The following is a 24,639-nucleotide window of genomic DNA, read 5'->3' as shown; positions in this document are numbered from 1 at the left end:
AGTCGGCCATTTGTTGGCTGAAGTCTGTGTTCACGAGGGGAGTTTCGCATCTAGGCTAGGCAGCTCCCATTTGGGAAGGGGGAAATCTCCAGAGAAGAAAATGGTGTGAATTATTAGCCCATACTCAATGCAGCTGGGTGGCACAGGCGCCTGTCAGCCAAGAGAATTTGGGCAGGGCACCAAATCAAATCAAAAGCATCCGCCACATAAAGTAAAATTCAATGCTCTGATGATGCCAATGTCTGCTCTTAAAACAGCAAGAAAAGATTTTATAACCAGAAACCAAGCTTTGTTTAAGCATTGACTTGCAGATATGTTCAAACTCTATCTTGACACCCAAGGCGAATCAATCATCTCTCTTTTATTTAATTTTTTCTAGACTGACATTTCCCATCCCCATGATTCAACAGGTAAGAGAGCCCATATATATATATAACTAGGAATAGAAGTATGTTGCTTCCCTACTTTAAATCCAATCTGCATGTCTTTCTTCATCCTGGCTCTTTAAAATCCCAACTGAGAATTTCTTAGAAAGGATTATATTCTCAGACATAGACTGAAGACAGAGAGTACTCCAAACTACTCAAGTAGAGGGGTGATTGGTTTATTGTATGACTTCCGTGTGGCATAATAAGGGAGTAAAAAGCTTATGGAAATCCAGGACCGGGAATTGCAGGAAAATGCCAGGGTTATTCTGTATCCAGGAAGCTTCACCACCTTGGCCACAGGTGCGCTGTTCCATCACCAATGCTGCTCAGTCTCTCTCTGCCTATTTGTTTCGCTCAGCATCTGCCTGTTTCCCTTCCCACCACTATTACTTGTAACTTGAACACTATATCATGGCATCTCTACAGATTCTATCATCTTTAACTACCATGCCACCTGCTTTATTATTAACATTTTTTTCCTCCTTTCTCATGAAAGAAACTGACTGGCCATCCTTGCTCAAAGTGTCCACTCTCAATTCAATCCCTAGTTCAATCATGTTCTACATGGCTACCAGGCCATCATAACCCCACCCACACCAAACTGTCTCTCAAATCTTCATTTTCACAAACTGAAATGCCCTTGAATTTTTATTTGATGCTTCTTCCCTATGCCTGACCAGGTTTTCTAACTTGATCCCACCTCCCACCCCCACCATCAGAGAGCTCTACCAGAGAAAGATGTGGCTCGTGTTGTTAGCCAATTGGGAAGCTGGAGTTAGTCCTCTTCTATCCCCATAACCCGTGAACAAAAAACGACAGTGCCTGGAGCTGTCAGGGCTAATCCAAAGAATCCCAACCCAGAGGATTGGATATAGACAAGGATAAAGTATGGTCACAGAATTATCAGTACCAGTCTGGGATTATTTTGACCCAAGTCTTTGCATTTCCATATAGGAGATGACAATTAAAAAATTTTAAACCCAACCCTATTCATGGCATCACCATCATAAGGAAACCAAAACCCCTTGCCAGATGCGAGCAACAGAGATTAGCAAAAATTCAGTCTAATGACCCATAATTTATGAGACTCAACCGCCTTCCACTGTTTCTTCTATGACTGCTACTTTTTTCACTACCAGCTAGTTTTCTCACCCTCTACCATTGTTAGAAGAGGAGAGCAAAGCATAGGTTCGGGGGAAGAAATAAAGGGGATGCTGAGTTGAAGAATGACCCCAAATCCAGGAGAGGTGCAGGACTAGGCTCCCTGGGGGATGTTGCAATAGTTACTATGTCTGCAACAGATCAGCTCTGTTCTCTTCTCAAAACCCAGGAAGCTGACGTCCTCACAGTTGGTCATACATGACAGTTTGGAATAAAAGTATATACTTCGCCCTGAGGAGGTAAAAGAGAGGGGACACAACTATAATGACTATGTTCCCTTCTACCACATTCCTAGGAACCCCCCCTCTTCAGAGCCTCACTATTTTTTCCCTCGGCCCAAATGAGCCCCAAAGCTGAGTCTACTCATTACTGACCCAGATAATGAATTTCATTCCCTAACCAATAAGACGCATCAGCTTCTTCTTCACTTCGTCTTAAGGAGAAGTGCATTTTTGCCATCTCCTCTAGAGGACCACCCCATCCTCGCCCACCCCACTCACTCACACACTCTGAGGGCAAAAGAACACCCTTGTGTCTAAGGAAAGGAGGTGGATGCTTCTCAGTCACTCCGTACCCCACACTACCTTTTTTGGTAAGTACGTAAAAGTTCTCAATAGCACAGGACTGTTGGTACTTCAGGATGCAGGAACTCATCTGGTCATAGCACAACCCAAGATGAAACTTTTTACATTTATAACAAAATATTGAAGGCTCTGGCAGACACAGAAAGAGGTGCTTACAGAGTGTACGCTGGAGAAGGTTCCCCAGGCCTGGGGGCTTCTCTACAGGAATTTACTGCTGCCCAGTAGTTCCTAATCTTTCTCAGGCCATTGAATCCCTTGATTATCTCATGAAAGAATCATGTACAGACATCAACCAAATGTTGTATATGACTTCAAAAGGTCAGAGTTCCTGTAAAATGTATCTACACTCCCCCCCAAGATTTATCCCCTTGTCAAGCCAACATCTAGATGAGTTTTGCCCAGTAATGAGGAAAAGGAAGTAAAAAAAAAAATAAGGGATTTAATTTCCTTACTGAAAGAAATGGACTAAATTAGTCAGGGAGAAGACAAAACTCCTAGGACTCTCTAGTAAGAATGTATTACAGCCTTTCTGAAGATGGAAGGGAGGTTTACTTCTAAACATGTTATACGTGACCTATTTACCAAGAACTTTAGACGAGGCATGGTTATACCTGTCAGGAATGCCCGAAGTCCACCTGTGAAAAGAAGAAAAGTCTTCTTTGTCATAATCTCACATATCTCTGCCAATTTTGGAAATGACTCCTCCCTCGGCATCTACCCATCTCAACCAACAGCCAGCAGCCCCTCTGTCTCCAGGACTTACCATTGTTTGTGCAGAGCAGAAAGACCGTGCCCAGCAAAAACAGAATGGACATCCTGGGACTTGGGTCATGTGTGGTTTACTGAGCAACATGCTGGTTGATCTCTTGGGTTATTCCTCTAAATTATCTAATCATAAAATCTCAGGACAGACAGTACCTCGATGTTCCTAGAGCCAAACCACCCACTAGAGTCTCACTACCCCTAAGGTATCTAGTTTAAAATTCTCTTCAGTGATGAGCCAATATATACAGGGTGGGGCCAAAGTAGGCTTACAGCGTATGCAGAACACAGAGTATGCAGAACACAGAGTTTATTCTTGTATTATTATTATTTATTAATTATTGTGTTGTTTTCCATACGAACAACTGTAAAACCTACTTCTGCTCCACCCTGTATATATTCGCTGCTGGGCAGCTGAGCCTTGAGCTGTGCAGTAAAGTCAGGTCTCTTTCACATGCTAACCTTTCATATCCATCAAGACGGGATTGGACACCGTAGTTCCTTTGAGTTCTTTCCACTCACCTAGTCACTCTCTCTAGAATAATCTCAGGGTTTTCTTTTGTCTCACCTAGACTGTGGCACCAAAAACCAAGCCCAGGGTTCCAGGTGTCACCTGAGGCGGGGGGGGGGGGGGGGGCAAGCACTGGGGAGCCCCTTCTGTGTTATAGGGAAGGGAAGTTTCAGGGAAAAGGGGATCAGAGGTGAGATTTGTCTGGTTTGCTTTCAGGTGACTGATTTTGTCATTAAGTAATTACGAAACACACACCAAATGCCAACATCACAGGAAGAAGAGCAATGAACCAGGACACAAGTCAGTGGTCTCACAGATGCTAGAGCCTAGGTTGAGGAGCCCAAATCGGCCAGGCAAGGCTGTCTGCAAGGGCCACTGAGGGACATTTCAGTCTGACCGACTCACCAGGGAGAGCTTCCCTGAAAAAGAGGTGACTGGGCAGGACTTTTCAGGCTGACAGTGTGTGAGCTAAGAGAAGTGAGTAGGGACAGGTACCCAAAGAACAGCATAGGTCACAGTACGGAGATGTCAGAAAACCTGACACTGTAATGAGAGCAGGTCACGTCCTCGCAGTGACATGGGTGAGCAAGAAACCAAGGCCCAGAGGTGGGTCTTCTTGGAGGTGATGGCATGTGGGTAAAGAAAGGGGACAATGCACTGGTCATGCTGTTGAGGTTACTGTGCCCTAAGCATGTAGGTTGAAATTTCTCACTACCTGACTGTACATATGTATTTGGTCACTTGCTTGACTCCTGCACTAGGACAAAGCAAGGGCTTTGATTTACTTACCACTGTATATCCAGTATTTGGGATATACAGTGGTATATACAGGAGACACCCAGTAAATATTTGTGGAGCAAATGAATGATGATTTCTCCACATCCTTTCTTGCATCCTGCCAGTCCAGTCTTCAGATAGCAACCAGGTGATCAGATTGCTTTTTTTTTTGGAACTAAAATAAGGATGTGAAAATGAGGCCCCTTCTATGTTCCAGCTAGAGTCCCAAGATAGTAGGTGGCACACATTTTTACACCTCAAAGTGAGGTGTTGTGCTACTTAGGAAGATTTACAAAGAAAATACATGAAAACCAGTTTGAATATCCTGGGCCTTTTGCCTATCCGGATAGTATAAATAATTAAACATTAAAGTACCAAAGATAGCCCTGCGTGGCTCCGTTGGCTGATTGTTGTCCCATGTACCAAGAGGTCACCGGTTTGATTCCTGGTCAGGGCACATGCCCAGGTTGCAGTCTCGATCCCCAGAAGGGGGTGTGCAGGAGACAGTCGATTAATATTTCTCTCTCTTCCTTCCTCTCTCTTTAAAATCAATAAGAACATTTTTTAAAAATAGAAGTTGACTTTTTAAATAAGTGTCAAAGATAAAATAGGAGGAGCTTTTATAGTCTCAGGAGGAGAACAGCTTTCTATAAGTGGCCCAAATACACACCATAAAAAAAAAAGCCCTGGCCGGTTTGGCTCAGCGGTTAGAGCGTCGGCCTGCGGTCCTGACGCTAAGGGCACGTACCTCGGTTGCAGTTTGTCCCTGGCCCTGGTTGGGTCGTGTGGGTGGCAGCCACTCGATGTGTCCCTTTCACGTCGATGTTTCTCTCTCTCTCTCTCCCTCCCACACTCTATCTGAACAAAAAATGAAAAAATGTCCTCGGGTAAGGATAATAATAAAAAAAAAAAAAAAAAGACTGAACCCTGAAGCATCATCCAGTACACCAAAAAGCTGCAGGTTCTATTACAGGTCAGGGCACACACCTAGGTTGTGGGCTCAATCCCCAGTCAGGGCGCGTATGTATGGAGGCAACTGATTGATGTTTCTCTCACACATCATTGCTTCTCTCTCTCTCTTTCTCTCCCTCCCTCTCTCTCTGAATATCAATTTTTTAAAAATCCCATGTGAGGATTAAAATTTGAAAAAGAATGATATGTTTGGCTACATATAAAAAACTTCTGTGGGGGTGGTTGGGTGATGGGAACTAACCACTAACTCACAACCAAAGTCCAAATAACAAATAAATAACCAGTGAAAAATATCTGCGATTCATATAAAAGACTTAGGGATAAATATCCCTATTATACAAAGAAATCTTAGAAAAAGATAAACATTCAAAAAGAAGGTAGGCAGTTAATAACATTAATTCACAGGAGAAATAAAAACGGTTCTTAAACATGTGAAATGTGCTGAGCTTACTCCTAATTTGAGACACTTAAACGGAAACTAAATTGAGATACTATTTTTACTGAGTACTAATTTTACTGAAACTACTTTTACTGTTAATCTGAACTTGATAACACCACCGTGTTGACAAGGCTGAAGTAAAACAAGCACTTTCCTACATTGCTCATAGGAGTGGAAGTTAAAACATCAGTAAAAAGGAAAAGTAGACAACAGCTACCAAAATGATAAAGATATAATGATCTTAACCGAGTAATTCTATGGAATTATCCTTGCACATTTGTGGACAAATGAATATACACAGTTATTCTTTGCAGCTTGGTAACTACAAGGTTGAAAGCAACTTATACTTATCTCATGTATACGTGGAATGGGAACAATGGAAATGTCCTTTGCTAGATAATTGGATAAAGAAGATGCACATATGTGCAATGGAATACTACTCAGTCATAAGAAAAGATAAAATACTGACACTTGCAACAACCTAGATGGATCTTGAGAATATCATGCTAAGCGGAATAAATCAGGTGGGAAAAGTCAAGAATCATATGATTTTACTTATATGTAGGATAAAACTGAAAGCAACAAATGAACAAACAAGACAAACAAACAAAAACTCAGAGACATACAACAGTATGGTGGTTACCAGATAGAGAAGTGGGGAGACAGTAAATATATATGGTGATGGAAAGGGATTTTACTTTGGGTGGTAAACTCACCATGAATTTTGGAACTATATACTTGAAACCTATACAGTTTTATTAACCCATGTCACCCCAATAAATTTAATAAAATGAAAAAATAAATAAAAAAGAAAAAATTGCATGGTTAAAAATAAAATAAAACGATACAACTTTGGAGGACAATTCGCTTTTTCTTGAAAAGTTAAAATTCCATTTCCCATTTGACCCAGCTATTCCACTCCTAAATAATTCCTTAAGGGAAAACAAATTGTATGTCCATACAAAGACATACATGAATGTTCATAGCAGCTTTATTTGTAATAAGTAAAATCTGGAATCAATTCAAAATAGATTTTTTAAAAAATGGTATATCCATAAAATAAATACAATAAAAAAATTGAGTCAATAAAAAAATAAATAAAATAATATTGACTTAACAATGTGGATGAAACACACAAAAACAATATGTGCTAAGTGAAAGAAGTAAAAAAAAAAAAAAGAGTACTTTCTGTATAGTTTTATCATACAAAACTCTAGAAAATGCAAACTAATCTATAGTAACAGAAAGCAGATTAGTGGTTGTCTGAGGCTGCTGGGAAGGAGGTCGAAGTGGAAGCGAGATATCACAAAAGGAATTACAAAGGCTCACAGAGAAGCTTCTGGACCTCATGGATATGTTCCCTCTCTTGATTTTGGCAATGGTTTTACCATTGTGAACATGCCAAATATTATTATACCATACAGTTTAAATTAGTGCTGTTTTTGGATGTCAATTATACCTCAATAAAGCTATTATAAAAAATTTTAAATACAATGTAAACATCCTTTTAAATCATCACTGAGGAGCAGATAGACATTGTATGTCTCTAGATAGGATACAAAGGACACAGTATCACCCATGCAGTGTTTCAGCCTAAAATGAACCATCGAAACCTAATCCTGAGGAATTATCAAATAAACCGAAAATGATGAATACTGCATTTTAACAGAGAGAAGACTGTTGTCTTTACTATATACATAAAGAATGAACGAAAGCAAGGACAGGCTGCAGAAATATTCCAGTTTAAAGGAAGCTTAAAAGACAGGACAACTAAATGTAATTCCTCACCCTAGTCTGGTCCCTGTACTCAGAGGGGAAAATGTTATATAGAAAATTAGTGGATCAAATGACTAAATAAAAGTATTTAGCAATGCTAAATTTACCACAGTTGGTAACTTAATGTGACTGTGTGAGAGAATGTCTTTATTCTTAGAAAATAAATGCTAAAATAAGTTTAAGAGGTCTGGAGCAAAGACGCGGGCAACTACCCAAAATAGTTCAGAAAGTGGGGTAAGGAGACGGGGACCGTGGAGGGGTTGAAAGGAGAGAGCGAGAATGCAAGCAACTGATACAGCAAATGGGATTCAAAGTTAACTATGCAAGGATCTGGGGAAAGAATAAATGGTGTTCTTTGTGTTATTCGTATTTTTGCAACTTTTTCTGTAGGTTTGAAATCATTTCAAAATTATAAAAGTAAAAAAAAAAATTTTTTTTTAAACTCCATTAGAAGCACGTGTTTTGTCCTGAGATAAATGAACTAATCTTTGGTTGTCCTACAACATTTTAGATACTATTGCTATCAGAAATATATAACAGATAAAATATTGTGATTCCTTGACTCAGCTTTAATTGTGTTCAAGATAGAAACAACTTCCAAAAGATTTCTGGAGTATTTCCAGATGATCACAGACTTATTCTTTCAAAAAATTGACAAAGAACTTTGCATTTCAATTCCATTCTGGTAAAGAAGTTTCCTTAGCACTTAAAAATTGGCAAGGAGAAATATTGGTTAAAAAGTACAGACATCCAGCTAGAAGAAGAATAAGTTCTGAGAGTTTAGTGCACAGCATGGTGGGTATAGATTACACACTTGAACCTTGCTAAGAGTGTAGACCTTAAATGTCCTCACCACTAAAAAAAGAAATGATGATTAAGGGCTGTGATAGAAGCGCTAGCTAATGCAATGGTAGTAATCATAGTGCAATATATAAGTATATTTAATTAACACATTGTACACCTTAAAATTACACCATGCTATATGTCAATTACTTCGGAATCAAGTCGAGGTGGGGGGCAGAAGAAAAATATTTGCAAGGATGCTGGCTTCTACCCTCTTCTTGAATACTGGCAATGTAGCCAAGAAAGTTTTGATTTTTCAGTAGTACTTTAATAATAACTTCAGGATTTTGAATTGCAACATTGATCACATTCAGATGGTTAAAAGTATCTTTCAGGTAAGCCAGGCCATGAATCAAGTCCTCCCTTTCAATATGTTTCAAAAGTAGGTTTTCTTTTTCATAGAGAGAGATATAGAGAGAGAGAGATAGACTTCTCTTAGCAGAATAGATACTAAGGCTGGGCCCTTAGAAAGCCAGAGAGCTGCCTGGCTGGTGTGGCTCAGTGGTGGAGCATCGACCCTGCACCAAGAGGTCACCAGTTCGATTCCCAGTCAGGGCACATGCCCAGGTCATGGGCCAGATCCCCAGTGCGGGGTATGCAGGAAGTGGCCAATTGATGTTCTCTCTCATCTATGTTTCTGTCTCTCTCTCCCTCTCCCTTCCTTTTTCTCTAAAATCAATAAAAGAAAAAAAAATTTTTAAATAAAGAAAGAAAAGAAAATCAGAGAACTTCTACATGATAGAGAAGTCTTTCTTATTCTCTACAAAAATATGTTTTAAACATGATGATTTATGAATCTGCTTCAGAAAAAGTTGGCTTTTTTGGATGATGACAGAATTCCTTCCGGGGACGTGTGAAGAGTTTTCATGGTTAGTGTGTGCTGCGACATGAGTGAGTGGCCAGGACATGAGGACATTCCATTCTCTCTCAAGGAGCAGAACCAGGTGGCCACCACGCATCTGAGCAGCTCCACCTCTGAAAAGAGAAAAGAAGCTTTTGTCTCAAAGTTTCGCATGATAAAACCACCTTTTTACCATTGCTAAAGAGTTACTGTCTTTCACAGCCTCCAAAAGAGACGCAGGATGTCAGTATTCCATCTGCGCAGACCGAGCAAAACCAAAGGACACGGGGAACTGGGTGCACTGGAAGAGGCCTGTCATTTCATCCTACTGGAAAACGGAGCGTGGCGCGGGCCAGGTCCTCAATGACCACCTCAAATCCCCGAGCCCAGTAGGACCTATTCCATCTGGCAAAGCAAATGAATCACAGGCTTCCCCTCCCCCCCACTTTGCAGTCCACAGACCAGTCCAGCTTGGTTTACTAAAGTTAACCCAATGGAAGTGGAGTTTCCTTCCATTCAGCAGGCTGGTGAGAAATGTATGGCAGCCCCGAGAAAGGGTTCTGCACGATGGCACGGCGACATTTAGAAACATGTCGACTTTTTCAAACTGAGCTTTCTTATCAGGAAACATTCCGAGTCCCCAGATGCGTCTTCAGGACACAGGGCAGAGACAGGAGCCTTCATTGGGTTCAGCGTCCCGCGTGCATTCACGAGACTGTTTCCACATAGATTAAACCTTTGTGTTCTAGCCCTGGCCAGTTTGGCTCAGCGGTTAGAGCATCGGCCTGTGGTCCAGAGAGGCCCGGGTTCGGTTCCCGCTAAGGGCACGTACCTCGGCTGCAGTGTGTCCCGGGCCCTGGTTGGGTCATGTGGGTGGCAGCCACTCGATGTGTCCCTTTCACGTCGATGTTTCTCTCTCTCTATTCCTCTCTCTCCCTCCTGCTCTGTCTGAATAAAAAATGGAAAAGTGTCCTCGGGTGAGGATAGAAAAAAACCTTTGTGTTCTAGCAAGTTTAAAGAGGCAAACCAAACCATCTACCACTTCTGTTCTTCCACTTATTTCTATCGGTGATGATCTCAGGCACTGCTAAATTCTCATAGTTTATTGCCAGCATTCAATGTGGAAGGAAGTGACTAATATCAGCTAGAGGTTAATGAAGAGTCTACATTTTTTCTGTCACAGTTCATGGCCCCCGTGATACTGAGATGACACCAGATACCGTGTTCATAAACCGTGCTCAGTAAGGGAGGTAAGGTGGTCCTTGCCAGACGTGCCACCATCAGGATTCTGGGAGGACTCCACGAGGTTCCCTAAGTGGACATGGCCATCCTTCTAGGTGGCACATGCACTCGATTAATGTTGCTTTGGTGCCTTCCTGTACCTCTCTTCCCCCCAGCAATCCGAGGTGTGAGGGGCTAGATGTGAACTCTAGGTGATTTTCTTGGACCCCCCTCCCGTCATATTTTTTAAAGAATCGCTCTCTCTCTCACTCCAGTCTCTGTACACACTCTGGAAGACCATTGCTGCCCCCAGGAACCCAGGGACAAAGCAGCCTGATCTTGACTCTATGCCAAGATCCACTTCCCCCAAACAGAAGGTAGCTTTTAGAAGCTCAAATTAAGAGGTTGCTCATCCGTGGTATCACCAAGATGTCAGTCACCCACCCTGGAGCCAAGGGAGACTGTGAACACAAGGACACGATGTTCTTTCATCTCCACTGAGCAGGGCAAACGGCATCTGCGCTGAGCATCAGCCTTGGAGGCATGGGAGGTGCTGTGCCCCATGACTCTGGATCACTGGGATCATGGAGACTGATACCTTCATTCATTCACTTCTCCATTCAATCCTCGCATGTTCAGCACATCATCATGTGCTAAGCAGAGTGCTAGTTCAGAATAGCAGAACTTGGTACCCATCCTCACAGAACCATAGAATGTTCAAGTTGTAAACGATCATAAAAATGGTCGAAATCTCACATCACAGATAAGTGGCTTGGTCAAGACGCCATGAGCTGCGTTGTAATCCACCACAGGTCTCCAGACTCCCAGGAAAATGCTATTTCTATTAATAGGTTCTAATACCTGTTCTCTCCTACTCCGTGCTAAATGAAAAAATTGTTTTTCAGAGAAACTTGGATGCATGAGTTACTGTGAGAGAAGGAAGAGTAGGTCAGAGGACCCCGATGCTCGGGTGGAGTCACAAAATTCCATAACCCTAACTGGAAATAATCCAGTAGAAAAGAGTTTCGATCCTCAATGGGCCTTTCAGAAAGCATCTGCCACAGGGAACCTTGAAGGAAGAACAATGGAAACTGTGCTAACACTGCAATTTAACCAAGACTTCTGCTTCCTTGGCTCTCGTTCTAGAGTTACTGTCATTAAACAGACAAAGCAGAGAAAACAGATGACAAATGAAATACCCTGATAACCTTGTAAATCCAAGCACCGAAGGCTCAGAGGTTTGCCTTCTTGATAAGCCTTTGGAGAGTCCTGAAAAATTCCATCCAGTTTATAACGTCCTCACCAGACGTAATGCAGAGTCAAGATTTCACAATCTTGCTCTCCAATGTAGCATCAATTCTTTTTAGAACCAGTTCCTTCGTGTCTATGGCTTCCGGCTCTCTTCCCAGGCAAGAACGACTGTCAGTGTTGTGGCATTTGAGCCAAGACCTTACTTTTACACAATCTGTGTCTGATGTCTCAAACTATCAAACTTGATATGTTTTATTGAACGTATTGTTCCTACAACCGAAGAGCATGCCATTGAATCAGTTTGTAATGGAAGAGTCGTTGTATCTCTAGGCAAAGTACCACCAGCTCACTGACAAGTGTGGGAGATTTAGGATGCCAGGGCTGGTCATCATTTTTCAGTGCTTTGCCCGCGGTAAACTTTAACTGAGTTAACTTTTGTAGAGATAAATACCTACATCATGGACAAAACCAGCGGGATTCACAATATAAATTTGCTAAAGTTCAAGTTGTGTGATAATTCTTGGGTAGAAATACCCTACAAATTTAACAGTCCCTGGCCAGGGAGGACGTTTTTCTAGCAAGGTAAAAGAGTTCTGGGCTGAGAATCAGAAGTTCTAGGTTGAAGACTCAGTTTGGTCACACATTATATGTCTTTTCATCTCCTCTCCTATTTCTCGTCCATAAGATAAGGAGCTAGGTGAGCTCGTCTGGGTTAGTCATTGCTCCCATCTCATACATAGACTGTGTCAGGCATGTAATCTCTCAATAAATATTTGTTGAATGTATGAATAAATCTCCAAGAGGCGTGGAATCAAGGGGATTAAAAGTATGGTCTCTAGCCCTGGCCAGTTTGGCTCAGCAGTTAGAGCGTTGGCCCTCCAACCAATGAGTCTTCAGTTCGATTTTGGTCAAGAGCATATACCTCAGTTGTGGTTCATTCCTGGTCTGGTTGGGTCATGCGGAGGCAACCAGTCGATGTGGCTCTATCACATCAATGTTTCTCTCTGTCTCTCTTTCCCTCCCTTCCACTCTATTAATGATTTTTTAATCATTAATAGAGTGATCTTGGGTAAGATACTAACCTTCACCAAGACCCAGTTTCCTCCTGTGAGAAATTGGAATAAGAATTATAATATCGTAACTAGAATACTAATAATAATTACTGTGACGGTCATGTAAAAAACAGTTAGCTTAAGGTAAACCCCAGCATTTGTTACTTATCATTATTCTCTGCTCTGGGGTGGAGAAAATGAAGTTGAGCTCCCAGAGGAAGCCTTGTGTGATTGGTTCCCTTATGCATGAATAATCCCTGCCCTGTGATGAAGGAAGCTTCCTCCCTGTAGCCTAAAGACCTGGGCTTGCTCCCCTGGCTTCTTTTCTGCCTGCCCAGGGCCCTTCTGCATCAGGATGAACAAACACTTCTTGTTGGTCTTCTTCCTCCTCAGCTGCATTGAGGGTGAGTCACAGACTTGAGGAGTGGGCTCCAGAGCTGGGATTTAGGGAGCCCAGGACATTCCATCTGTGTAATGGATACCCATGCAGGGCTGAGCCTTGACTACATTTATAAGGAAGGGGAAGCTGGCCTTCCGAATCCTCCCTTTGCCTTCCCGGTCGACTTTCTGACCTTTTCTACGGTCTGCCATTCCCCATCCAGGGCTCAGGCCTCTGTGGCTGCCCCTTCACACAGCTTCCCCTCTCTTTCCCCATTGTTCCTCTTAATCCAAAATCCTAACGAGATTTTGTCTCGGAGCATTCTTTCCATTTATTAGTCTGTATCCATTTCTCAAGGGAGTTGGTCACTCTATAGTGAATAATTTTGTAGTTTATTTCAGTGTCGGACAGTGGTGTTTGATACCCTTCTCAGGGGATTTGTATTAAAACCAGTGATTGTAGGAGAGCAGATTCTGGGTGTTGTGGAATCAAGCGATGAGAGAGACGGCTCAATCACTGTCCTAAATGCTCTGTACTTTTGGCTGCTCATCTGGGAAATGGGGAAATGCCTACTTACAAGGCTTCTGTGAGAATTAAATCAGATACAAATTGAAAGAACATGGCCCAAACAAGATGTTCAATAAATGCTACTTTCTTTGCTCATGCAGGACCCCAGGGAGAGGTGTTTAAATGAATTAAACCTGTATTTTGATTAGCTCACTCCACAAAGTATCACATAAAGTGTCACCGACTAGGCTGTAATTCATGAGGCCTTCACCAAGATTCAGCCTGAATTTCAGAACAACAGAGTGTATTCCCTAACCACATCCAAGCAGTGAATGTCAGAAATCCCATCACAGTGACTCTAGCGCGGGTAAACTATTTTATTTTTATTTAATTTTTAAAATTCTTACCTGAGGACATTTTTGCATTTATCTTTAGATAAAGCGGGAGGGAGAGAGGGAGGAAGAGAGACAGAGAAACACAGATGTGAGAGAGACACATGGAGTGGTTGCCACCCACAAGACTCCAACCCGGGCCAGGGACAAACTGCAACTGAGGTACGTGCCCTTAGCGGGAACCGAACCCGGGCCTCTCTGGTCTGCGGGCCGGCGCTCTAACCGCTGAGCCAAACTGGCCAGGGCTGGGTAAACTATTTTAAAACACTCAGCCTTTTTATCACACTGCTGCCGTATAGGCCCGGCCAGCAATAATACAACTGTTTTCAAGCTGGAAAAAGCAATGCCATGAAGGCTACTCTTTGCTTAGTTACCCAGGTTAAATGGCTAAAGCTGGGATCAGAATCCTTTTATTCCCCTAACAGCATTTCTCTGGGATGCGGAGTAGTTGAGAGCTCCAGTTGTTTAATACCTGGTGGCATCAGCTCTTCTTCCACCTCCCACCTCGTCCCCCAGACCTGTATCGATCCAGCTCCCTCTGAGTGCTGGCATCTCCTGGCCTCACCCCAGCTCTGTCTCCCCAGTACAGACACTACTGAAGTGCATCACGTGCCACCTTCGCATAAAGTCGGATCGCTGTAGAAGAGGCTTTGGCATCTGTGTCGCTCAGAAGAGTGAGGCTTGCATGACCTTAAAGATCTACGCGGGTAAGTTGGAGGCTTGGGGTGGGGGTACTGTGAGATTCTCAGACAGTTCTAGGGAGAAGACTTCAGCAATGTTATATCTCAGAGAGAGGCTGGTCTAGCAGAGGAGCCCAAATGCAGGCGCACCAAGCAGGGGCCCCGGGGCACGCAGGCAGAAGAGGATTTGGGAGGGCGAGACAGGAGGAAGGTGGGGATTCTCCATTCCCAGTCAAACTGGCCAAACTAACCCCGACTCTAAAGACACTAAAGCGCTAGTTACTAATCTTCCAGGGGACAGGGAATGAGGCAGCTTCACAAAGGACTGAGGGTTGTCAGAGTCCTCGGGCAGCAACCCCTGCGAGGGCCAGTGGTTTCTACGCCACCTGCCTGGGGCCTCTTGGGCAGTGTGAACGGGAGGCCATTCTAATCCTGCCCTGATGCCTAATTACATTTTCAGAGCCTGGGCTACTGCCAGGTTTGACTTGTCTTCGTAGAACTTAGATCACTGACGTGTTTTCTACGGTCCCTTCTTATTACAGACCAGTCCTTCCAGTTATCATATATGGTGTGTCAGAAGTTCTGCAGAGACTTGACGTTTGATTTCAACAATCGGACTTATGTTCATGAATGCTGCAACTACGATTATTGTAACTATAAGTTCTGAGATGTTTGCCAGCCCGAGGTCTCACTGTAGAAGGAATGTCAGTGGGTCTTTCCGCTTCCCACTCGCCTGCCCTCCTCTCCCGCCCGCACCATCCTGGAAGCTGCCCAGCTCTCGCCGAGTCCCGTCTTCCTCTCTAGTCTCCCAGCTCGGTTCCTTTCTCAGCCAGAGGACAGTGCTTCTCAGCAACAGGTTTCTCCCTTATTAGGCTCGTCCACACCCAAGAAGCATTTGCAGAGAGGCCCAGTATAGAACATTTAAAACATGATCACTCTAGAACCTTGTGATTGGTTTAGATAGTTGAGGTAAACTAGAACTCCCTCAGCTGAAAATTCACAAATACTTATTTTCATTTAAAACGTCCATGTATCATTATTATAATCAAGCAGAAATGGCAACACATTTGGTGGTGGATACTCAAGAGTTTCCTCTATGGGAATGAAGTTCTTTTCCCCAGTGGACAGTGTCCACTTCAGACTCAGTGATGCTTTTCTTGTCATTTACAAAGTCTATCCACAGACAGTGTTAGTCAGACATAGCAAATAAGAGATTCCCTGCTCCCATGGCAGTCACGGTGTACACGGGGCCACCAGGCCTGTCGGGATGGGTGCTCCAGGTACATTGCGACCCTCCCTTTGCCCCTTCCTCTCCGAGTCTTTCTCCATTCCACCTTCCTTTGCCTTCCACCTGCACTATCATCCCCTCAACACCCACACCACTCCTAACGAATCCTTTCTGTCTGTCCAATTTGCCCCAGCATGTAATAAATCACAGCGAGAGCAGGGACCACGTTTTACCCATCTCAGTTGCCTTTGGCTGGCCCGTGAAACTTCATTGTGTTTAATTGAACAACCAGTCAAGTGGACTTTTTCTTTTCCACCTGTCTAGTTTGCAGCACTAATGATGCCTTCATGGTTTTTCTGGCTGCAGACCTATTTTTTTTTTTTTAACTGTACTGGGAGTGGTGGTAACCTCTGCTTTCTACCTGGCGAAGCAGTCATGAGGAAAAAAAACAAAAAAACAAAACCAGAGGTATAATAGTTCTGGATGGCAAACTATAGTAATTAAAACAGCATAGTTCTGGCATAAAAATAGACACATAAACCAACAGAACAGAATAGAGAGCCCAGAAATAAAACTCCACATTTACAGTCAACCAATATTTGATAAAAAAGTTAACACTCAATGGGAAAAGGATGATCTCTTCAACAAATGATGTTGGGAAAAGTAGATAACCATATGCGAACTAGACGGAAAAGAAAAAGTGGTTTGCCTTTTTATTTTTAAAAAGCGTTTCTTTGGCTGTGTAGAAGCTTTCAGTGTGATTTAATCACACACTGAATTTTGCTTTTGTACTTTGGGTGTCATGCCTAAAAAATACCTTTGCCAAGATCAATGTCAAAAACTTCTTTCCTGTTTTCTTCTAGAAGGGTTATGGTATCCGGTCTTATGTTAAACTCTTTAGTACATTTTTGTGACTAGTTTAACCTAGAGGACCACTTTGTAAAGTAGATGATTGCCTAATCACAATGTAGTACACCTAAAACAAATACAAAATAATATTGGATGTAAACTATAATTGACAAATAGAAAAATATATTATTTCTTTATCACAGCAACTCTGTAAAGAAGATTCTATCATTTTTTTTTTTTTTCACAAATAAGAAAACTGGAGTTTTGAGATACTAAGAGAGTAGCCCAGGGTCATTTAGTGAGGTAGTAACAGAATTGGGTTGATTCAAATTAGCATCTTTTGGGCTCAAAGCATCCATATCAAAAAAAAAAAAAAAAAAATCAAATTAAGAATGGCCAGAGGAACTAAATAGGAACTAATTTTCCCAGAGAAGTCATCCGAATGGCCAACATATTCATAAAATGCTCAACATCACTCACTAATCATTGGGGAAATGCACCTCTAAACCACGAGTTATGACCTCATTCCTGTTAGAATGGCTATCAAGAAGAGTAGAGATAACAGTGCTGGAGAGAATGTGGAGAAAAGGTAACTCTCCTACACTGCTGGTGGGAGTGCAAATTGATAGAGCCACCATAGAAAACAGTGTAGAAGTTCCTCAAAAATTTAAAAATAGAACCACCACATAATACAGCAATTCCATTTCTGGGTATACATCTAAAGGAAATGAAAATAAGATGTCAAAGAGATATATCTACTCCCATATTTATTGTAGCATTCTGTACAATAGCCAGAATATGGAAACAACTTGTGTCCATCAACAAATGAATGGATAAAGATGTGGTACATATATTCTATTAGATATGTAAAATAATTCTTACAAATAAATTTCATGATGACAAACTACCCAACAAAAAATGGGAAAAAGACTTGAACAGGTTTTTCACCAAAAAGAATACACAAATGGTCAATAAGTATCTGAAAAATGTTGTTGATGAAACTGTAAATGGGTATAATCATGTTGAAAAATATGGTATTTTCTCATTCTTATTATAAATGCACCCTATGGTTTAGAGCCATGAACATCTCAGTAAAAATAATTCATTGCCATTTGAATCATCAAGGAAATCTTTTAAAGAAGCTGTCCTCTTTGACTATTCATGCATTGATACCATATTATTTTAATTATAAAGGCTTTGTGTTTTATTTCCATAGTATTTGGAAATGAAGCCTTCCTTCATTGCTCAGCATTTCCTGGTATTTCTTATGTATTCTTCCAATTGGTCTTTATGTTCAACTTGTCTAACTCCAGGGTAGGAATGCTTTTGTTGGTGTTTTTTCAACCCACCTACTGTACCTTTTACCTATTTTTTGTTATAGTTTTCTTTATATGGATTTTTTTTCTGCTGAATATGAGACATTCCATTTTACAATCTAAGCAGTTATCATATATATATGTAAAGGCAATTGGTAACGGAATGTTAATTTTATGTCTTGTTACTTAAATAAATTCTCTTATTATTAATACTAGCTTTTCTTTTTTTTTTCATCCTTACCTGAGGACATTTTTTCATTTTTTGTTCAGATAGAGTGGGAGGGAGAGAGAGGAAGAAAGAGAAAGAAACATTGACGTGAAAGGGACACATCAAGTGGTTGCCACCCGCACGACCCAACCAGGGCCGGGGACGAACCTGGGTACGTGCCCTTAGCGGGAACCGAACCTGGGACTCTCTGGACCGCAGGCCAATGCTCTAACTGCTAAGCCAAACCAGCCAGGGCTAATACTAGTTTTTCTATTGATCCATTTGGTTTCATCAGATACACAACCTTCTCATTTGCAAAATAAAAATTGTTTTGCTTCTCCCTTTTAAATTCTAAGCCCTCTGCTTGATTTCTCTTATCTAATTGCATTAGCTAATCTTTTTTTAAAATTTTATTGAATTGTTGGGGTGACATTGGTTAATAATATTATATAGGTTTCAAGTATACAATTCAATAATACATTATCTGTATATTGTATTGCGTTCACTACACAAAGTCAAATTTCCTTCCATCACTGTTTATCCCCTTACCCTCTTCTACCCCACCCCCTTTCCTCTGGTGATCACCACACTGTTGTCCATGTCTGTGAGGGGTTTGGTGGGGACTTTTTTGTATTTTTGGCTTAATCCTTTCACCTGTTTCACCTAGCCCTTGACCCCTGCTCCACTCTGACAGCTGTCAGTCTGTTTTCTGTATCTGTGCATCTGTTTCTTATTTTGTTTGTGTGTTTATTTGTTCATTAGATTCCACATATAAGTGAAATCATATGGTATTTGTCTTTCTCTGACTGGCTTATTTGACTTAGCATAATACTTTCCAGGTCCATCAATGCTGTCGCATAAGGTAAGGTTTCCTTCTTTTTTATGGCTGAGTAGTATTCCACTGTGTGACCATACCACAGAATTAAAAAAAAAAAATTCTCACCTGAGGATATGTTTATTGATTTTAGAAAGAGGAGAATGGGGGGGGGGATATTGATGTGAGAGAGAAACATTTATTGATTGCTTCTCATATACAGTGATACCTCGGTTCTCGAACATAATTTGTTCCAGGAGGACGGTCGAGAACCAAATTGTTCGAGAACCGAAGCAATGAAACCCAATAGGAAATCATGGAAACTGGATTAATTCGTTCCAAGCCCCAGAAAATGCCTATTTACTGGCCTAATTTGTATATTATATGTAGAAAAACATAAGTCTCAACAAGAAATAAAAGTGTACAGTATGTCTAAGGGTTAAATTCAGTGTAAAGCGTGACTCTCTCCACAAAGCGTGACTCTCTCTCTGCACTCACACTGAGGACGCAAGCAAGGCGCGCTGGGCCGAATGAACGCCATTCGGCTCAACTCGGCTCATCTTGGAAGTTCGAGTTCCAAATATTTGTTCGGATTCCAAGACAAAAGTTTCTCGAATCTCCTGGTCGAATACCGATTTGGTCGAAAGTCAAGGCGTTCGAGAACCGAGGTATCACTGTACTCCCTGACCTGAGATCTAACCCACAACCCAGGTATGTGCCCTGACTGGGAGTTAAACCCTCAATTTTTTAGTGTACAGGAGGATGCTCCAACCAACTGAGTCATACTAATGAGGGCTGTACCACAGATTTTTTTTTTTTATGAACTCATCTGCTGATGGGCACTTGAGCTGCTTCCAAATTTTGGTTATTATAAACAATGCCGCAATGAACATAGGATTACATATATTATTTCAAATTAGTGTTTTAGGTTTCTTTGGATACATTCCCAGAAGTGGAATCTCTGGGTCATAAGCCTGTTCCATTTTTAATTTTTTTAAAAATCCTCACCCAAGGATATTTTTCCATTGATTTTTTTAAGATAGAGTGGAAAGGAGGGAGGAAGGGAGAGACAGAGAGAAAAAGAGAGAGAGAGAGAGAAAACATTGATGTGAGAGACACACATTGATTGGTTGCCTCCTGTACAACCCCGACTGGGGCTGAGATCAAACCTGCCCTTGACCAGGAATCAAACCTGAGTCCAAGGGTTCTCAGTCTGGCACTCTAACCACTGAGCAGGCCAGCCAGGGCCCATTTTTAATTTTTTGAGGAAACTCCATACTGTTTTCCACAGTAACTGCACCAATCTGCATTCTCACCAATAGTGCAGAGGGTTCCCTTTTCTCCATATCCTTGCCAACACTTGTTTTAGTTGATTCATTGATGGTAGCCATTCTCACATGTGTGAAGTGATATCTCTTGTGGTTTTAATTTGTATTTCTCTGTTGATTGGTGACCTTTTCATATGATTATTGGCCATCTGTGTATCCTCTTTGGAGAAGTGCCTCTTCAGGTCCTCTGCCCATTTATTAAATTAAATTTTTTGGGTTTTTGGTGTTGAGTGTAGGAGTCATTTATAAACTTTTTATATTAATCCCTCATGGGATGTATCATTGGCAAGTATGTTCTCCCAATTAGTGAGCTGTTTTCTCATTGTGTTGATGGTTTCCTTGGCTGTGCAAAAACTTTTTAGTTTGATGTAGTCACATTTGTTTATTTATTTATTTATTTTGTTTCCCTTCATCAAGGAAATATACTCTTGTTAGGAGAAATATTTGAAATTTTACTGCCTTTGTTTTCTTCTAGGATTTTAATGGTGTCAAGTCCTACATTTAAGTCTTTAATCTATTTTGAGTTTATTTAATTGACCATAAAGGCATAGGTTTATTTCTGGACTCTCTATTCTGTTCCATTGTTCTCCATTTCTGTTTTCATGACATTACCATGTTGTTTTGATTACTATGGCCTTATAGTACATTTTTATATCAAGTAGCATGATTCCTCCAACTTTTAAAAAAATATGTTTTTATTGATTTTTTAGAGAGAGATAGAAACATCAATGTGAGAGAGAAACATCCATCAGCTGCCTTCTGCATGCCCCTTACTGGGGATCGAGCCCAAGACCCGGGCATATGCCTCCCTGTCCGTGGGACAACACTCAATCCACTGAGCCATGCTGGCTAGGCCAACTTTGTTTTTCTTTCTCAAGATTTCTGTGCCTACTTGGGGTCTTTTGTGGTTCCATATAAATTTTGGGAATATTTGTTCTAGTTCTGTGAAACATGCCACTAGTATCTTGATAGAAATTGCATTGAATCTATAAATTGCTTTGGGTAGTGTAGATATTTTAATCTTCTAATATTATATTAATTAGGAGTAGAGATACTGAGCAATCTTGTTTTATCCCTTATTATGGCATGAAACCTAATGTTTCCCCATTAAATAAATACTGGCTTTTCAAACTAACCTATACATCATTTTATTATGTTAAATACACATTTATCAATTCCACTTTTATTTATTTTTATGTGAATGGGTGTTGAATTTTGTCAAATGACTTCTTGTTTTCTATGGGGATGATCATCTGATTTTTCTAAGTTATTATAATTGATATTTTTAACATTAAAGCAATCTTGCGTCCCTTGAATAAGACTCACTTGGCCATGACATGGAGTATATAGCATCATCTGGTCCCAATTCTTCACCCTTCTTTTGTCTACGTCCTTTGACCTATAATTTTTCAATGTCTTACTGTTACAGGTGGGGTAACCTGCCCAGTCTCCTAACTCTAGGCTTGGTCATATAACTTGCTTTGATCATTGCAGTGTTAGCAAACTTAATGTAAGCAGAGGTGGAAAATGAGCTTGGGTCTTGCTCTCTCACGCTTCTGCCATTGTCATGAGTAAGATATATCTAAGCTAGTCCCTTGGTCCCAGGAGAAGATAAGCTTGGTCCCAGAGAAGAGCTGAGTCACTCTACTCAAGGCCATCCTAAACCAACCAAAGTCCAGTTACCAACCAATCTCCAGTTACCCATGAATAAGTCTGGTCTGGCTGAGTTTAGCAGAGTTGCCCAGCTGAGCACCTCTAAAACATCTGAATTCTTTGACACAGAAAAATAATTGATTATTATTTTAAGCCACTTCGTTTGCAATGATTTTTTTACTCAACAAAAATTAATTATCCATTATATATCACCCTTTTGTCGGCTTTTGAAATATGTTTGCTGATATTTTGGTAAAGATTTTTAAATTGATGATTATAAGTGAAAGAGTATGCCTGACAACCCAGAAGATAGAGTAACTAACCAAGTGTCAAACCTGATATACTTGGCTTTAGCCATGGGAGCAAAATAAGATGATCAGAAACATGGTGACAAGAGTGGATGCGATTTCTCAAAATAGTGGCCAGGCACTAAGCCTCTCAAGTTCGGTTCATTGACTGTTGCTTTCACAGGAGACAGAGTTTTCTAATTTCACACTGACTTTCTCACGCCACTGCTTAATACAAACCATTCCCAGGCCCCACCTCTTTTACTGACTTCCCAAATATTTCTAAAACCTCTTGTGATTTCTTGTTCCAACTGCTATCCAGGCTGCTTTTTCTTGATCTTCCCTCAGAAGCTGTACCAGAAAAATGCTTTGTTCCCTTTGCGAGAAGTGTTAGATCTCTGACTGTAGCCCAGGCGTGACATCAGAACCTAAGGGCAAGTGAAGATTGCCAGGAGGTATCACGTGGTAAAGACAGCGGGATCCAACCAAAAAGTAGAGATGAGTTTCTTGTGGCCTAAGTTTTATACTTTCCTGTTCATGGAAGCACCGCCCGGGAAGCATGTGCTTCCATAGGTAGCTACTGGCTTCGAAAAGAGGGTGGATTCTGGGTTTTGAGAAAATGTAAGATAATGTTGCCATCAGATAGAGGAAAGGCAAAGTTCACTGAGAGAAATGGTTTAAAATGTAATTATTTTATTTTTTTGTCAAATAATTCTGTCTTGGTCCGATGACACATACGGCTTTGAAGTATCTGGATTGTCATCAGGGTCATTACATAGGTCAGTCTCAGTGCAGCAAAATGTTTCTCTTAAGAGATCATGGAATACCTGGACCATTCCCTCTTGACAAGTTTCACAAGATAGTGTTGAATAACGAAACAGATATCTCCCTAAAGAGAAGACAAGCAAATGTGTTCACCTTGCTTCATCTCATCATCTTCCTGGCAATGACTTCCCTCCAGAACCTCATCAGTCTTCTGGAGTCTGGAATGAACCCAAGGTCATCTGGCTCTTATCTGTCTCTTTAGACAGGACCAGTAAAAGACATCTGCCTCCCATACAGTCTCCACCCCACGTCTGTGTACGGAGAAAGCCACTTTCCCCATCCTTTCCCAGGATCCCAGGATCCATCCACATCTTGACGCCAGGAGCTGGGAGCACTATCGGTAATATCTTCTGTCTTTCTCTAACCCTCACTTACCTGAAAGGCGATCACTATAGTAAAAGTGATCTGTGCGACAACTCCTGTTTAACATCACTGAATTAAACTTCCAGCAGTGTTTCATGGGCTTTTCACAGTTGTGTCCATTATAGACATCACAGAAATTGCAAAATCGAATCACTAAAGAAAGAAAAGTAAAGCTTCAAAGCAGAGATCCAGGGAAAGTGATTCTGCTTCAGAATCTCCCCCACTTGTATATTGCGGTGGTACAAACCTCACAAAAATAAGTTGACACCCGTCCCAGCATCTGCCAGGGGGCCTTACTCCCTTGAGTGGGGAATAGCTATGACCCTTCACAGAGTCAACGACAGCCCTCTACTCAAGGCTGGGGGCAGAAAGAAGACACTAGAACAGTAAGTGGGGACAGTAGAGTGGAGTCAGGGAGGGTAGAGAGACAATGTATAAAGAACTCAAGAATGTCCACTCTCATTGTAGCATTATTTACCCAAAGATAGCAAAACATACGTTTCGTGGTCAGGACTCTGTCTCCTGTGAAGAGAAGAAAAATTCTCCATGAACCATTTTACAGCAGCCCCAAGAGTCAAGTTTAGAAACCTCTTCCTTCTTCCCCAGACATTGTCTCCCCACCCCTCACTGCCTCCCTCACCAGGCCTCACCCTTATCCATGAAGAGCACTATGAATATGCCCAGCAGAAGCAACTGGAATATCCTGGAGCCCATTCCTGAGAAGGTCCCAGTGGAAGGTTACAGCTGTATTTATTCCCATCACCTGCCCTTAGGCATCCCATTAGAATCACAGAATCATAAATTTCAGATCAAACCACCTGTATCTTCTCTAATGTTCCAGGAGAGGGTACATACTGTCTATGTGTATTCCTCCACTTACCTGGAACTCAGGCCACCCAGCCACTCCATTTAATTTTATTAGATCTATTATATGAGAGCAATCAATGTTGGTGTAGCATCTCTCTCCCTGGTACTTCTTCACTTCTGTTGTATGTCTATTTGTTGGTGTACACAGACCACGTATCACTTCACATCCATGTGATGTCCTTTCAGACATAACAAAGCTGGGATCACCAAGCATCTGTAGGTCTCTCAGCCCCTTTCAGGTACCATAACCTCCAGCAATACTACATTCCTCACAAAGTAGGTCACCAGATCAGAGTCCGAGTCTCCAGTTATGGTTTGACTTCCC

At 41.5% G+C, this 24,639-nt stretch overlaps 2 protein-coding genes across 2 annotated transcripts; one reads left to right on the top strand and one right to left on the bottom strand.

Annotated features, from left to right (window-relative positions):
* Positions 1-1,683: 1,683 nt before the first annotated feature.
* Positions 1,684-2,988, bottom strand: PATE2 (prostate and testis expressed 2). Its single transcript, XM_036277260.1, has 3 exons — positions 2,937-2,988; positions 2,174-2,302; positions 1,684-1,820 (listed from the first exon to the last, which is right to left on the bottom strand). The coding sequence occupies exons 1-3, from the start codon at positions 2,986-2,988 to the stop codon at positions 1,684-1,686; spliced, it is 318 nt and encodes a 105-aa protein (XP_036133153.1).
* A 9,985-nt stretch (positions 2,989-12,973) lies between these two features.
* On the top strand, positions 12,974-15,243 carry PATE3 (prostate and testis expressed 3). The gene is made up of 3 exons (XM_036277259.1): positions 12,974-13,022; positions 14,481-14,603; positions 15,119-15,243. Exons 1-3 carry the CDS (start codon positions 12,974-12,976, stop codon positions 15,241-15,243), a joined length of 297 nt encoding a protein of 98 aa, XP_036133152.1.
* Positions 15,244-24,639: the final 9,396 nt, after the last annotated feature.

Source organism: Molossus molossus, unplaced genomic scaffold, assembly GCF_014108415.1.
Source record: "Molossus molossus isolate mMolMol1 unplaced genomic scaffold, mMolMol1.p scaffold_m16_p_22, whole genome shotgun sequence".
Lineage (NCBI taxonomy): Eukaryota > Metazoa > Chordata > Mammalia > Chiroptera > Molossidae > Molossus > Molossus molossus.
Note: the sequence above shows the minus strand (reverse complement) of the source record. Positions and strands in the feature narration are given on the sequence as shown.

Coding starts and splice junctions, on each gene's coding strand:
- PATE3 (XM_036277259.1), top strand. CDS start 12,974: ATGAACAAACACTTCTTGTTGGTCTTCTTCCTCCTCAGCTGCATTGAG. Junction 13,023..14,480: donor CCTCCTCAGCTGCATTGAGG/GTGAGTCACAGA, acceptor CTGTCTCCCCAG/TACAGACACTACTGAAGTGC. Junction 14,604..15,118: donor GACCTTAAAGATCTACGCGG/GTAAGTTGGAGG, acceptor TTCTTATTACAG/ACCAGTCCTTCCAGTTATCA.
- PATE2 (XM_036277260.1), bottom strand. CDS start 2,988: ATGTCCATTCTGTTTTTGCTGGGCACGGTCTTTCTGCTCTGCACAAAC. Junction 2,303..2,936: donor TCTGCTCTGCACAAACAATG/GTAAGTCCTGGA, acceptor TGTGTCTGCCAG/AGCCTTCAATATTTTGTTAT. Junction 1,821..2,173: donor TTACGTACTTACCAAAAAAG/GTAGTGTGGGGT, acceptor TTACCTCCTCAG/GGCGAAGTATATACTTTTAT.